This window comes from Trifolium pratense, linkage group LG7 (genome assembly GCF_020283565.1).
Source record: "Trifolium pratense cultivar HEN17-A07 linkage group LG7, ARS_RC_1.1, whole genome shotgun sequence".
Classification (NCBI taxonomy): Eukaryota; Viridiplantae; Streptophyta; class Magnoliopsida; order Fabales; family Fabaceae; genus Trifolium; species Trifolium pratense.
This window is the reverse complement of record NC_060065.1, coordinates 56,073,168-56,089,917: the sequence shown is the minus strand read 5'-3', so window position 1 is coordinate 56,089,917 and position 16,750 is coordinate 56,073,168. Positions and strand designations below refer to the sequence as shown.

Genomic DNA, 16,750 nt, shown 5'->3' with positions numbered 1-16,750 from the left:
GTTATCCACACTATATAAGCAACCAAAGGACACAAAAAACAGAATCAAACCAAAGCAACCACTCCAACACACCATTATAAGAAAATTGAAAATCACACTTTTTTTTTCCATACCAATATTCAAAACATATCCCATTTTTTAACTAGGGAAAAAAAATTCAACCATTTGGCATCAACCAAAACCAGATGGAAGAAGAGGAAGACATATCTTCACCCTTCTGGGTGCAAAACAGCAGCGCCAACCGCCGCCGCCTCAGCCGCTCGTACTCACTATTCATCAGCTCCAGCACGGTTGTCATATTCCTTCTAGTAATTACACTTGCATTCATCTTAGTTATAGTTCCTACATTGCACTCTTTCTACTCCCACATTTTCAAACCCAATTCAATTAAGAAGAGTTGGGATTCCCTCAACCTTTTGCTTGTTCTCTTTGCCATATTTTGTGGCTTCCTTAGCAAAAACAACAACAACGAAAGTCCACGTTCCCACGAAGATCAAACATTTTCAGAGACAAACACGCGACAAGAGTATGAGACACCCAACCTAGAGCCAGAAACAGAGCCAAGTTTTTGGTATGAGTACTCAGAAGATAGAACTTCATATAACAGATTGAGGAGTTTCAACTCCTACCCTGATCTTCGACAAGAATCTTTTTGGGTCTCCAGGGATGAACGGTGGCGATTTAGCGATGATACACATGTTAACGGTTACCGTGGATTGGATTTGAATTTCAAAGAAGAAAAGGAAGAAGCAAGCACCAAGGACATTGAAGTGGACACATCTTTGAAAGGAAAGATGAAGCAAGCATTAGAACCTAGATTGGATTTAAATTTCAGACAAGAAAAAGAAGAAGTAAGCACCAGGAACATTGAAGTGGACACATCTTTGAAAGGAAAGAACAAGAAGAAGCAAGCATTAGAACGTGGATTGGATTTAAATATCAAACAAGGAAAAGAAGCAAGCACCAAAGACATTGAAGTGGACACATCTTTGAAAGGAAAGAACAGGAAGAAGCAAGCAATAGAAATGTATGAATCGGAAACGATTGAGAAAGCGAAAAATAACAAAGATTCAGAGAGAAAGAATAAAAAGGCAAGTTCAACAAAGGATGATAAAACGTATCAATCTTTGAGAGGAAAGAAGAAGCATAGGCATAAAAGTGTTGAAAATTTTCAAAGCTTTCTAAATTCTGAACCTCCTACTACAATGCCTTCTTCTTCTTCTTTTCATGATTTGTTCTCTTTGAAGAAAAACAAACAGAAGAAACGTAACTCTGTCTCGCCGCCACATCATCATGTTTCATCCATGCTTGTGTCAAAAACAAAGGACGAGAACTTTTTTGTAATTACAGGTAACGAGTCACCGTTGAACTCAATACCTCCACCACCGCCCCCACCGCCACCGTTCAAGATGCCAGCATGGAAGTTTAAAGTGCAGGGTGACTTTGTTAGAATAGATAGCATAAGTAGTACAAGTGATGGTTTGGCAGATATAGATGATGACGATGAAGTAATGGAGTTGCCAATCGGTCGTGATGAAGAACCTGGAATTGATCTATTGGTGTATCCAAATCCCAACCCAGATGTTGATAGCAAAGCTGGTAGTTTTATTCAAAGTTTCAGGGCTGGTTTAAAGATGGAGAAAATGAATTCCATGAAGAAGCAGGGGATAGGGAGGTCTAATCTCTATAATACTCTTCATCACCAAAACCATTAACAAAAGAAGAAGTTGAAAACATATTCTTAAGTCATTTATAATTGATTTGTTTCTTAAGTGATTTTTTTCCTCCTTCTGATGTATACATTGAGCTCATATTTATACAAATGGAATAGGAGTATAGTAATACTTTGCAAGAGAATTCTAGCATATATGCAACTCTTGATTTTCTTTTCATTTTTTGTGTATAAACATTTGAAGTTTTCAGTTTTTTGTCGTTGAGACCTTACCAGTTGACAAACCCCATCAGATTCATCTTATTAGTATGTTTTAAACATTAATTTTTTATCCATTATTTGAATTTTAAAAATATCTTTACAAATAATGTTATATCAACCAAACATTTTTTTAGATTCATTTGGAAACATACATTCCAATTTAGGCTCATCAGTAAAGAAGGTTTGTGTAGTTTATAACACAGCAAAGCTTCAAAGTCTCATAAAAAATCAGTGTAATACAAGGGAAGTTAAGTGTTTTATTCAATAATATCTTAAGGAAAATTCAACCAAGATGTCCCTTTGGGGAAAAGTATAGAAATCCTCAATGGTACTCTGTATTAGTTTATTTTGTTGTAATAAATTTGATTTTGTTGTCAGATATGGCTAGGAATGTAGGTGAATTCCTTTTCAAATGGAACTATACCAACTTTTGTGAAAGAGGTTTATAAAATGTGGGAAATCGATTTATAAATTTAGTTTAAGCCACCAGCATAAGAAGCAAGAAATTTGTTTTATCAAGGATGGGGACATTGATCTATATAATAGTAATGCAGTAACAAAGCCAATGATGAGCATTTCTTATTTTATCCGATTATTTTCTACGGGGAGCTACTAAATGCTCAACAAAGATAATCTACAACAAATCCAGCAAGCTTTCTCAATTAAAGAGAGCAGCATGCATACAAAATGCAAGTAAATCATCATAAAGACCGAAAATCTAATACAAAAGACAACACAATGCCTAAAAAACAAACATGCAGCAAAAACCAGCAGCGCTAACCTAATGATACTTGGGAGCCTTGCTCTGCAAATACTTGGACAAAACATCCATAACAGATCCAAAATCAGCCTTGACCTGCATTGGAGGATTGGCAAATTGGCAATCCAAATCCTTGATACCCTTTGAATGGTAATCAATTTTGGACTGAGTAAACTTCAACCCATGAGCAGTACTCACCACCACAGTCCTATCAGTAGGCTTAATAACACCGCTATTCCTAAGCTTAAACAAAGCAGTCAAAGCAACACCGGTATGAGGACAAGTAAACATGCCAGTCGAATCAGCCTGAGCCATAGCATCCATCAATTCTTCCTCAGTAGCTTCCTCGACAATACCATTACAGTTCTTCAAAGCATGAACAGCTCTATCAATAGAAACAGGATCACCAATCTGTATAGCAGAAGCAAAAGTCGTCTGTGCCCTAACCGGCTTAAACTCTTTCCAACCCGACTTAAAATACAAATATAACGGATTCGCATTTGCAGCTTGAGCACAAACAAGCCTTGGAATCCTATCCACAAGACCTAACTCTCTACACATATGAAACCCTTTATAAAAAGCATAAATATTTCCAAGATTACCACCCGGTACAATAACCCAATCAGGTACCTGCCAATCAAACTGCTGCAAAATCTCAATTGCAGCAGTTTTCTGTCCTTCAAGCCTCAAACTATTCAAAGAATTAGCCAAATAAATAGGCAATTCAGCCGTAACTTCACGAATCAACTGCATACACCCATCAAAATCAGTATCAATGCTAAGAACAAAAGCACCATTCGCAATGGGTTGAACCAATTGAGCAATCGATATTCTATTAGCAGGAAGGAAAACAATGGAAGGTATCCCAGCAGATGCACAATAAGCAGACAAAGCAGCCGAAGTATCACCAGTGGAAGCACAACCAACACCAACAACAGGACGATTCATTTTTCGAAGACGATTAACTTGACTAACAAGAACAGTCATACCCAAATCCTTAAAACTACCAGTATGACTAATACCACAATGTTTAACCCATAAATCATTCATGCCTAGAAACTGTTTGCCAAAACGTTCAGCCCAAAAAAGATTAGAATTACCTTCAAAAGCACTAACAATATCATCATCATCAATTTCAGGTAAAACCCATTCCTTTTTACTCCAAACACCAGAACCATATGGCCATGTGGTTTTACCGACACGAGAATCAAAGAGGTTACGCCAGTAAGCACCGTCGAATTTCTTGAGAGCGGTGAGGTCATGTTGAACGTCGAGGAGGTCGCCGGATTGAGATCGGTAAACGATTTCGTCGAGGGAGTAGGATTCAGTGGAAGATGGATCGGCGTTGAATGGGACGTATTTGGCGGAGAAGAGATTTTGGGAGATGTTTGTGCGACGGGCTTCGTCGCGGATGTTTTGGTCGGCGGGACGGCGGTGTTTGGTGGTGGGAGGTGGTGGAGTGGTGGGAGTGTTGTTGTTGGTTGATTGAGTGAGGTTGATTTGGGGTTGTGTTGGTTGAGATTGGGATTTGATAGTGAAATGAGTGGGTTTTGGTGAATTGGGAAGAGAATAATAGGGTTTGGTTTTGGTGTTGTTGAGAGAGAAAGGTGAAGATTGAAATAGGGTTGAAGAAGAAGCCATGGGAATGAAAAATAGGGTTTGGTTTTTGTGTTTCAGTTATGGTTTGAATCTGAGTTCAGTTATTCAAAGAAATCAAATGAAAAATGAATAGAGAAAAACAATGAAATGAGTAGAAGACAGATTGATGCAACTTGCGAGCCGCCGCGTCTCTAGTCACTCTACTTACTACACTTATCACATCAACCATCCGTCCATTCTAATGTCATGTCATCATTTGTTAGTTAAATTCTTCGGGGAACTTAACTCAATTGATAGGACATCACATGTATTATAAGGAGTTGGGTTCAAACCTGACACTCCAATTATTTATTTTAGGCTTAATTAGTTATTTGGTCTTTAAAGATATTTTAGGTTTTATAATGGTCCCTTAAAGAAAAAAAAAGTCTGCATTGGTCCTTTCCGTTAATTTATTAACCACAAATGTATTAAGTGGACCAACATCGAAGGTGGTCCACCATATACCACAATATATTTTTTGTAATCTTAACCATTTGATCTTCTTGTAAAAAAGAGACCATTAGATTTTACATGTCCTGGGATCTAATGGTGCACAATCACCAACTAAATTATTTTTCTATTTCTTCATATTCTTCCACACATTCCTCTTCATATTCTTCATTCTTCATAAACTTCCAGATTTTCTATCAACTTCAAACAAAACCCTCAAATTTTTTTAAAAATTTCTAAACTTTCTAAAACTTTAACTTTTCACAAAATCCCAAATCTTGAAAAAAAAAAAACCTAAATTTCCAAAATCTCATATCTCCACATCAAGATGGCCAATGATTTAGAGAGAAAAAAATAGCACAGAAGAATATCATGGGGATTGGTTAAGAACAGAGAGCATGTTACTATCCCGAATCTTTCATCATCCATGGCAGCCCAACCAACTACATCCCCTCACCAAGTTACCAAGCTCTGCCACAGCGGTGAGACTTTAATGTGTTCGAGTTCAATCGCTTTATAGATGGGGACGTTGGATTTTAGAAATTTAGAAGTTAAAATTTTAGAAAGTTTAGCAATTCTAATATGTGGAAGAAGATGAAGATATAGAAAAGTGCACCATTAAATCCGATCGACATGCAAAATCCAATGGTCTTTTTTTTTACAATAAGATCAAACGGTTAAAATCAAAAGATTTATGGAGGTATATGGTGGACCACCTGGTACACCTTACAAATTTGGTTAAAAGTTAACGGAATGAACCTTTTTGTCTAATAGAGATATCATTAAGCGACTCAGACGGAACATTTATTCTTTAAGGGACCAAAGTGAAACCTAAAATTTCTTTAAGAGACCAAAATACTAATTAAGCCTTTATTTTAACGTAAAATTTCTAACCACTAGACTACTAGATAAAAAAAATTAAATCATTATATTTTTCAATGTAAAAATTCTACTTTTTGAATAACTTAGCATGTGATTTAGGGTAGGCATGACAATGGGGCGGGGCGGGGACGGGTTTTGCCCTCCCCAAACCCAAACCCATAAAGTTCGGGTTTCCCCAAATTCATCCCAAATTCGAGCGGGATAAAAATGATAACCTCAAACCCATACCCAACGGGGATCGGGTATCCCCATCGGGTTTCGGGTATCCCCATTACGCCTCTTTCCACATGAATTTAGATTATATTTTAGTATTTTTTTATTAAAAAAATGTTAAATGTCCAAAATTATTTTTTCTCAACAATATTTTTTTAAATAAAGAAAAAAAAAATAGAGAAAATGGTTTGTTTAATACTCAAATTAAAATAAAAAATAAATATATGAACCTAATTTAAGAGATTGTTTAAGCGTTTCTAATTTTTAGTATAAGCGGGGCGGGTTCGGGGACGGGTTCGAGGTGGGTATCAATGTACCCATTACCCGCCCCAAACCCATCTTTTGAAATCGGGGAAAACCCGAACCCGAACCCAAACCCAGTCAACTCGGGTATTCCCCGTCAAAACGGGTATGGTTTGGGTGGGTACCCGCGAGTATGGGTTTTATTGTCATGTCTAATTTAGGTACACATGTGTCTTGGAAATACATTAACAAAACTTATTAATGTATATCATCTTTGATATTTTTATAAGAAGGCTTATAAGAAATAGATGCTTTTTTAGGGTTCATTGAATAATTGATCTCTGAAAATGACATATTGCCCACAAATCTTAGTTCAACCGACAGAAATACCGAAATTACTAGTGTCGGACGTCAGGACCGAGACTCGAACTCCGGTCACTCCACTTTGTGTGTGTGATTTTTAAATGGCTTTGTCATTTCGTCTATCAACCAAAAAAAAATTGACATAAAATTGGCAATTTTATGGTAAATTTGAAAGAAACAAAATAAACTATCATATTGTCATTTCAAATTTAACACACTAGCTTATCCACTCATTTATTATCAACCTTTTAGCTATCCGCTATTTTTATCATACCGAGCCATCGTCTAGGCTGCTACTATTTATCTGCATCTACAGTCAAAAGGGACTATAGAAACAAAAGATGGCAAAATATAATTCCTTCATTTGGTGCAAATGTTGGTTTAATTTAAAATCCATAACATTAATGTGGCCAGCCCAGGCAATTGTCTTTGATAGCCAAGACGAGACTAAAGAAAAGACTTGAGCTTTTCTCAGTCAACAATGCTTCACTACGGATACATACATATACCAAAGAAGTCATAAAAAAGAAACCTATGTCTCCAACTTAAATAAAAACTATCCATCAACTGCATCTAGAAAGAAAAGCATATTAACCAGATCAATAAAGACTCCAACAAAGTTTGTCTGTAACTGAAATATTGCTAGCGAGCTCTCTTGTTACTACTGCATGAAGGGCACTTGTACTGCTTGATATGTTCTGCGCGTGCAGGAGTGATCTTCACGCATTTGCCATGGAACCACTTCTCACATATGTCACAGCAGATCCAGAACTCATCAGCACCATTACTATCACCACAAGCCCCGCACATGGCTTCTCCATGTTCATCTTCATCATGCTCTTCCAGTCCTTCCTCCTCATCTTTTGGCTGTACTGCCGCCTTTGGTTGTCTACTCTGAGTTTCAGGAGCCCGCTGTTCAACCAGTCGACAATTAGATGAGAACACATACAATCTCAGAAATAGAACAGAACACAAACAAGATATCAACATATTAGGATGCAGTCCATATTCCAAATGCCAAATTCAAAATGATATAACATATTAGGATGCAGTCCAAATTCCATCTTACAAGTACAACGGTTGAAATAATTAACCAGTGCAAATATTTATTAACAATGAAATTCTAATCTATTTATCTTCAAAAATATTTATTAACAGATATACTTATTTGTCACGAATGTTCGTCAAGAAATATTTTACCGCTTTAGAACTGGACTTAGACTTGCTGCCACTGTTGTTTGAGACTGAAGACTTCTCTTTAACTTGTTTCTTTGCTGCACCAGTAACAACTTCATATACTGTTGGTAGTTCATTAATCAAATTGAATAGACGTTTCCTGCATCACAAATGGCAAATTGTGACTAGATGAATGCATAAGAAAATCAATATGACATTACCAAGTATCAATACACGGATGATTACATGATGACCGAAAGAGCATTGATTGCGCCGGCTAAAAAAACACCACGTGACATGGATCTTCCATTCACGTGTGATAATCAATATATAAATCCAACTTTTCCTTCTTGCAATATCTTAAGATGAGCCAGCCAGAGCTCAGCAGATAGAAACTGCTATAGATTTGCTGCCATGTGTGATGTGACTAAGAGGTCACAGGCTCGAATCGTGGAATCAGCCTCACACACATGAAAGGCAAGGCTCCCCTTTTTCATGAAAAAATGAAAAAGGGTACACATTTTTTCTATGCTTCAACATCTTTGTCTCCGTGGTGGGATACTACCTCCTCAACAATGATTTACAAACAAATAAAATTACAAATCAATGCTGATGCTTGAAAACAATTGTTAAGTTGAGACAATTGGCCACATACTAAACAAGAAAACTCCTATTCATCAAGGGGGTTAAGAAAAATCCAACACGACAATGACTAAACCAATGTACTGATAAGAAAAGTAATAGTGCCATAATTTAATACTCATCCGGATTCCAGAACCAACTTCTTTACAAGTTGACTTAAGATAAAAATAGTTATGTTCTGAGTGATATATACCTGTCAGTTTTATCAAATGAAAATCTGGCTCCAAAGTAGAATGCAAGGGAAAGCAACCATGTATCACTATGAACAGCAACTAAAGATAGCCAGTCTTTCTCTTGCATCCCATCTCTAGCAAAGTTGATGCCCAGCACAGGCTCAGGAAGCTCCGGAGGAACTTCTTCAACAGGTAAATTCACTTCCCACTTCTCATTAAGTAATCCATATAAGCACAGATTCTCCTTCTCTGAAAGAGTACAATAACAACAGATATTAAAACTCATACATGGAATAAAATAACCACAAATGAATGCAATTTAATATGGATAAAACAACTTGCAACATTTACAGTATTTTTATTTGCACGCAGTTTAAATCCATTATATCTTCACCTCAGCATAAAATTCACCCCCAAGAGGTTTACAGAACTATCAAGCATTCCATATAATACTACCCAACAAGCACTAGTGATGGTGAAACAAACAAAACAATTCCCCCCAAAAAGTCGGTAATGAGATTTCCAAATCATTGACTTTAATAGGAAAATCATGCGCTATACCAATCACCAGCATAAATATCATCCTCTCAGTGGCTATTATTATATATCAAAAGTTTATGACAAACTTGAATACCGTATTCAACTACATTTAATCATAGAAAGCTACAAAATTTGCAAAATGTATTGCTTATGGCTACATTAAAAATCACCCACATCAAAACTCAGTGAATTATCATCAATTACACATAACCCTAATAACTAAAACACACAAAGCATCTCAATTGGACAAAACAGTTATAGCAATTGCAACAACAATAACAAAAATGAAAACCTAAAATCATGCTTCAAATGTCAACGACAGAACTACACCATATATACAAAAAATTAGACACAAAACATTTGAGTTAAACTAACCAGGATCACATTGTCTGTAGAAATCTTCAACATCTGCAACAAAACCAAACAAAAAAAAAAACATCTTTTAGTTAAAAAATAAATAAATTTCAAAAACCCTTATTATTTTTTTATACAAAGAATTGAAATTTAAACATTAGAGTTGTAGATCGAGAAATGAATTTCAAAATTGGTAATCGTAATTGAAGAAATTAGTACCAGTGGTTAGGGCTTTGATGATTCCAGCTCTACGGCTTTTGAAATCCTCAAAAATTTCTTCAACGGAACGAGTTCCTCGACCTTCCATTTTCCTCTCTTTTTTTTTTCAATGGGTAATTGTTGTTATGGTGAGAGTGGAAATTAAGAGAAAATTGTTGAAAACGGTGTCGTTTTGGTTTAGGGTTTGGGTGAGTTTGTTGTGTCGTAGGGAAAGAGATGCGATGAGAGTGAAAGAAAGACAAAGAGAAGAAAACAACGACAGAGAGAGAGAGAGAGAGAGAGAGAGAGAGAGAGAGAGAGAGATAACAAAAAACACAACACAACGCAAAGCAGTTTCTTCTTCTTCTTTTCTTTCTTCTTTTTCTCTACGAGGTGGATTTTATTTCTACGGGACTGGATCCTCTGTCCTAGTCTCCACTGTAATAATCTAAATTATTCTCACCTCATCAACGGTCATAAGGACATTCTCATATTTTACTACTTTCTATGTATGTGGTAAATATAAAACAAATGCATTGACCATTGACCAACAAAATATATAGTAATAAAATAAAATAAAAATTTACGGAAATAAAAAATGCATAAAATATGTAAAACTACATTAAATATCTTCTTCAAAACTTTTATTTTAACTAAAATAAAATAAAAAGTCTAATAGGTTGACCAAAGTCTTAGCACACATTTAATGTATCCATTAACTTTTATTCACCTATTGTGAAATTTTATCCTTTATTTCTATATTTATACGTTCACCCATACAAAAAAAAAAAAAAAACTTATCTCTTATAATTTCATTTACACAATAAAAGTAAGTTTCTCAAAATTTAATAATTATCAAAAAAAACTCAAATCATTCATTCATTTTATGTGCTTCATAGGTTTCTCCTCTTGATTCAAACTTTTTTAATAAGATAAGATTGGTCGTCTCAATCACACAAACTAAATAAGTGGTGCCTCAATGCGCACATGAAACCCTAATTTATCCTCCATTCACTCTCAGTGCCTCATCCTTTTTTTTTTTGTACAAGATGAAAAGAAAAAGGAAAAAACAACAAAGAAAATTATCTAGAATAAAAATTCCCACTAGCATCAGCTAGCAGGAGGAGACTCATTCCAACCGGTGGAACGGCTATACGAGAGTAAGTTTCAGGGCTGCGAGCTCCAATCTTGGCTAAGAAGTCTGCACAAGTGTTCCCTTCCCGAAGAGTATGCACTAGTCTAACCCTCCAGTTTCTAGAGAGAAGATAAAAGTGCCTCATTCATTTGAACGCATCTACTAGTTAATGCAAACAGAAAAATTATAAGAACCAAAATTGTTCCAAAAAATTTGTGAGACTAAAATCACACGATAGCTGAAGAACTAAAAGTATAATTAAACTTAGGGCACTGATGTATTTTAGTGGGATTGATTGTGGAGACATTAGTATAATTTGGGTGATACTTGAAAACACATATGTATCTTGACCGGTTCTTTTGGCATGTCTTATGCCTTATTAATTAAGTTTCTTGCCCTTTTCCAAACAAAAAAAATTAAACCTAGGGTTTTGCTAAAAATGCATGTTAAGGAATCCAAACTAGAATTTTTGCATTGAAATTGAAAGGTTGAATGCACGACCTAAAAAAAATATTTCTATATTGAGTTCTTTTTTCGTGTGCACGCACATGTTAGCATTTGCCTTTAAGCTAAGCCCTATCCATCAAATTATGACATGTCAAATTCAAAATTCTCTTCTTCCCATAAAAACAACAAATAAAGTCACATTTGGTTCCAATATTAAAGTCATTTGCATACATCAACATAAAAAAAAAAAACACTGTATTTAACAAGTCAGTGCTTGCACTTTTTGCCTAAACAAATTTAGGCTACAAAACAATAATAGGTGTAGTAGTAAAATGTGATGGAAATTGAAAATAAGCAAACAGTAAGACATATATATAAATATGAGCCAAGGATGACTTCCCAATGGTGGAGAACACAATGAAGCGGTGTTCATCCGATCTTAATGATGATGAAGAACAACCACAACAATGTGTTATATAAGTCTCTCACATGAGAACCGATAATCGGCGTTGATTCGCACCAACACTCTTGTCAGCTGCATATTCCTGCATGTTCCTTCCAGTTTGAGAAGAAGGGTAACTGCATAACCTGAATTCTAACTCTTGTTGCTGCTGGAACATTTCATTCTTATTTGATCCATATGTGACATCAGAAGCAGAAGCACCATCTCGGTAATTTTCAACTAGATCACGCGTTTTAGATTCTGACATATTTCCATTCAAATTTAAACAAGTATAGCTGGTGGAAACATTTTGGCCATGATTTAGTGAAGCTTGCTTTGATTCTTCGAGCTTTTTAGCATTGAGAAAGCGGCCACCAGCCCCTCTAGCTCTCTTTAATGCATGTACATGGCGAGACTCGTGAAGATATGGCTGCAGAACAATATTCTTAGTGTTGTTGGTTTAGGAGAAATTTTATCTTACAAAGGAGACAAAACAAATATGTGTGCTTACTTTACGATCCTTGATGAGTTTGTTATGTGCTTCAAGTTTTGCTCGACACTGTCTTCGCCTCAGAATAGCATGGTACTGCTTTGAATTCACATATATGGGTTCTTCCGTCATATCGGATGGCAAGGGAATTCGGACAGGAGCAGCTTCCATTAGTTGGCCATGAAGAGGCTGATCAGAGTTTGATGACACGATGCCATAAGCCTGTAATTAGCAACAAGTAGTGTCATGGCTTTACATAATAATTTTCAGTTCATAACTATGGCTCAAGTTAGAGAACTAATGTAACTCAAAGAAATCAAAATAATTGAAACTTGACTAATACACTCTTCGGTCAAAAATAAAAGCAAAAAATATTATGAAAGCCGTTAAGGACTAGACAACGACAGAGAGCATGAACTATTGAATTATCTGTTTGGAGGAGTAAATTAAGGTATAAACAGGATGTACCGGCTGCAACATCTACTCCTACCATCTATGTACATGTTTTCATAAGGATTTGGTCACAATCCTAATAGCTCAGTGGTATGGGTTGGGACAGTGAAAGAGTTATATGTTGGAGGTTTAGGGTTCGATATCTGCTACTAACATTCCCCCCTCCCCTAACAAATCAACTACTAACATTTTCTTATGAAAAAATATATCAATAAGCTCTCCTAGAAAGTCCTTTTCCTAAGCCATTCTCAACAAAAGCCAGATGAAAATAGCATCCAACCAAATGCACAAAGAATGGAGAAGCAACAATGAAGAGATAGTCTCATTGATATCAGATCTACTGAAACCATTATGTGATGCCATGAAAATATCAGTCCATAGTCATAGTCATAACTCATAGGATCATTTTTATGCTTCTATTTTAAAGTGAATATTAATATCAACATGCTCGAGTGGAGTTAAGGTGACATAAACAGTAAATACGAGATAAAAAAAACCTCTCGAAGTACAAATTACCTTATATTGTTGGCCATATGAAGCAGAAAGTAGGCCATTGTAGCATGGATCAGCAAAGTGGAATGCAATATGCGCCTGAAACCTAAAATATTGAGAAAAGTGTCTGCATATATGTTCCATCCACTAGAACATAGAGATATATCTGCTTACAAGTGATTGGCTGTGATCCACTAGTGGAGGATGGATGGTGAGATTTGAAGTCCCAATAGATGATGTCCCAATGAGACATCCCATACTATTCTCCTCGGTTCTCTTAAATGTTGAACTAGTAGAAGAACTATTCTGAAAAGGAATTTGACCTGCGGACATAGCTCCGCTAAATTAAGTAATTCACTTTAGGGAGTAAAGAAAGCTATGATATACTGACACAAACACCAGGCATGACATTGACACGTCGACACCATAATAAGTAAAGAAATAGAAGTAATTGTGTAACTACATGGATAGGTGTCGTGTTCGACACTAACGCCGAACAGCGAACACACCTTTAATTTGAAGTAAAGGTGCTAAATAGAGATACAAAGTACTGTACTGCAGCTTCATAATAGACATATATAAACCAAAAGCAGAACAAAATGAGAAAACACCGGTTGACAAACACAGAATCACACGAATAGAGTGTGTTTCAATTCAAATACCTGATTGTGATGAGCCAGACGATTGAGTTGAAGATGATTCCTGTTCTTGAAATTGAAAACTCAGCGCCTTACTATTGTGGCATTTTTGTGGCAGGGCTTCCACTTTAAAGATCAAACTTTTGGACATGGATGTTTGTTGGACTTCAGATTCAGAAGAAGTTCCCCATGATGGACATCCAAAAACATGGTGGGGTGTTGAATGAGCAGAATCTTTCTCACATAAGCACTTCATTTTTTAACTCTTAGAATAATATTCCATTTACCTTCCAAATAAAATGAAAAATAGATATATGAGAAACCTAGAGCTAGCTAAAACGTTCTCATGGATTCGTGCCAGATTGTCGCTGCAGTATCGAAAGTCAAAATATGAACTTTTTTATAGTTCAAATTAGCATAAGGATACCACATAAAGGAACATTATATTCATGTTACAAACCGGACAATAAAGAAACAAAATTGTATGAACAAGACCATACAAAAGACCTCATGAGTACCATCAGGGTCTAGCGCAAGTGGTTGGTGTGCAAATTGTATGATTGTTGTAAATCCCGGTATACCGAGTTCGATTCCAAATGTTAAAAAAGATACCTATAAGTTAATTTTAAGGACTTCCATAGAGGATTTGAAGAATCATAAAAAACTACATGCAATACTTTAAGCAAGTGCTACATAGTATTCTTCAACAGAATCAATATCTCAATTGCAAAATTAAGAGGAAATTATCTGTTTAATCAACTGAACATCAGTCAAAGATTAAGCTGAATCTCAGAAACTTAAATAAACACTTCAAAATTCTCTTTGTTTTCCTTTTCAATATTGGTCCAAAAAAGGTAGACAAGAAGAAAAAGGCAATTTTTTTGGGCACATAAGCAAAAGACACTTTGAATAAATAGTACTAGGATGAATGAAAACCTAAGGGGAAATTCTTTCCCAATTGAAGTTTAACACTTTTCACACCTGAAATGGAAAGCTTTCTAAAAATGTTAACTTCACAAAATATACAAATATAACAAACAATAAATAGTTGCTAAAATTAAAAATAACCTATTGTATCAAGTACAACCATCCACATATACAAATCATGCAACAACAAAAAATAAAGAAAAAAAAAAACCCAAAATCTATTTAAGTTCAGTTTCATCATCTTAAGCTAAAAATTCTATCTTTTTATGGATTCACACATGTCATGAAATTTAAAGTAAAGGGTAAAAAAAAAAAATGATTTTTTTATCTATAAACAAAAAAAAAACATAGAGAGAGAAGAGACACCAACCTTGGAGATTTAGAAACAAAATTTGTTGTGCATGTGTGTTGTGGGAAGAGATGAAGGTTGAAAAAGCATAGATGTAATCTTAAAGAAGAAGAAAAAATATGAAAAGAGGGATGAGTCATAGAGAGTGGTGGGGCACTACTACTAATACTACAGTCTATAACACTCCAATCTAAAAACTATTATTATTTTTTTTCATCACCGGACACCGGTTTAACCTGGTTCGTGGGTCAGTTCTGGCATCAAGTAGTTTTAGCTTTTTTCCGATCGCAGTTACGGATATCGAACCGCAGTCCTTCATACCAAGTTCAGCGTCAATCACTACTGAATCAACTAATGATTAGTTAAAAACTCTATTATTGTTTATTTTTAAAAATAAATAAATATAATAAAAAAAACATAATCCATGATTGTTTGTTTATGAATGTTTCCCGTTGTACTTGGTCTCTTGGCTTTAGTGCTAAGTCTTGACAAAGACTAACAATGTACACCGCAACATTAATGCATCAACTACACTCAACTTCCACCTTCCAACCTTTTTATATTTTCTTTCAATTTTAAAAAATATAGAAAACTGTTTACGTGTACATACAAAATTATGTTTAATATTGTATTTGTATAGGATTTCAACTAGGATTTATATATGCTGTTGTTTTCTATTCTTTATTTATCTTTTTTTTGAGCCACATCATCATAAATAATGTTTTAGATATGATGATATTATAACTATTAAATAATACTATTTTTTATAAGTTCAATACTTAAATAAACCAATTTGGATAATATAGATATGATAATGTAGATTCATCTAGGTGGATTAGTTGTTTATATTTCATTAATTAAATTTTTAAAAATATTTTTTAATTAAAACTAAAATTTTAAATAATTTCTTTTGTAATATCATTATTTTTTTTATCATTGAAAAAGATCATCAAATTATCTATCGTTATTTAAAATATGTTAAATCACCATTTTTAAATATAAAAATTTAATGGATAATCAAAACTGTGTGATTTTAAAATAAAGAGATTAATTTTCTAAAAATAGGAGAAGGCAAAATAAAACGTGAGCAAAAAGAGTCATATTAGAAAGGAATATGATAAAATGTAGATCTTAAAAAAAGTCCTTCAAAATAAAATTCTTTTTTAAAAAATAAAAAGTTTTTTTTTTCTATTATTTTTGTCGTTTTGTCATGTGTGTTTTTATTTTATTATTATTCTCTGTTGTTTTTTTGTAATGGAAGTGATTGAACATTGGGGCTCATGCTTCCACCTCCTGGTATAATATCGTACGGCTACTATCACTATGGCAATGGAATCTGACTATGTAGGTACTAAGTATATTCCTACGTACGACTTGTTGTGTTGTGTGTTTGACGAGAATGAATGAATGAGATGTTTATGTTTATAATTGTGACTCATTCTTTTTGACAAAAAAAAAAATGGAAACTCAGTTACTCCCAAATGGAAAAAGATTAAAAATATAACTTATAATCTCTTGTAAAAATATACCAAGGTAAATTTGTCTTAAGAGGAGGAGGTGTGTCAAACAACATACATCTGCAATCATCTCTCCACCACCAAAAAATGGTTAAGTTAAACAATCGGCAACCATATTAGCTCATCGATTGACATGACTCACCTAAACATTCCAATTCATTTGGAGCAAGCTCTTAAGCTAGACTAAATTCCAACGGACACACTAATCAAACACTTGAAAACATCGACATGTTGAAGCTCGACAACTCCCCAAACCACATAATCACCCAATATCATGAGGAAGCCACCTGATAGG

At 34.8% G+C, this 16,750-nt stretch overlaps 4 protein-coding genes across 4 annotated transcripts; 1 reads left to right on the top strand and 3 right to left on the bottom strand.

Moving 5' to 3' along the window:
• The first annotated feature begins 36 nt into the window (after nt 1–36).
• Nucleotides 37–1,892, top strand: LOC123894104. Its single transcript, XM_045943999.1, has one exon. The coding sequence runs from the start codon at nt 186–188 to the stop codon at nt 1,713–1,715; it is 1,530 nt and encodes a 509-aa protein (XP_045799955.1). The 5' UTR covers nt 37–185; the 3' UTR covers nt 1,716–1,892.
• Nucleotides 1,893–2,487: 595 nt separating this feature from the next.
• LOC123894103 (threonine synthase, chloroplastic-like) lies at nt 2,488–4,334 on the bottom strand. The gene has a single exon (XM_045943998.1). The coding sequence runs from the start codon at nt 4,332–4,334 to the stop codon at nt 2,715–2,717; it is 1,620 nt and encodes a 539-aa protein (XP_045799954.1). The 3' UTR covers nt 2,488–2,714.
• A 2,490-nt stretch (nt 4,335–6,824) lies between these two features.
• LOC123894102 (PHD finger protein ALFIN-LIKE 3-like) lies at nt 6,825–9,990 on the bottom strand. Its single transcript, XM_045943997.1, has 5 exons — nt 9,587–9,990; nt 9,389–9,421; nt 8,494–8,722; nt 7,683–7,818; nt 6,825–7,394 (listed from the first exon to the last, which is right to left on the bottom strand). The coding sequence occupies exons 1-5, from the start codon at nt 9,672–9,674 to the stop codon at nt 7,125–7,127; spliced, it is 756 nt and encodes a 251-aa protein (XP_045799953.1). The 5' UTR covers nt 9,675–9,990; the 3' UTR covers nt 6,825–7,124.
• Nucleotides 9,991–11,303: 1,313 nt separating this feature from the next.
• Nucleotides 11,304–15,110, bottom strand: LOC123894101 (nuclear transcription factor Y subunit A-8-like). Its single transcript, XM_045943996.1, has 6 exons — nt 14,960–15,110; nt 13,687–13,949; nt 13,199–13,347; nt 13,049–13,123; nt 12,101–12,301; nt 11,304–12,019 (listed from the first exon to the last, which is right to left on the bottom strand). The coding sequence occupies exons 2-6, from the start codon at nt 13,916–13,918 to the stop codon at nt 11,633–11,635; spliced, it is 1,044 nt and encodes a 347-aa protein (XP_045799952.1). The 5' UTR covers nt 13,919–13,949; nt 14,960–15,110; the 3' UTR covers nt 11,304–11,632.
• Nucleotides 15,111–16,750: the final 1,640 nt, after the last annotated feature.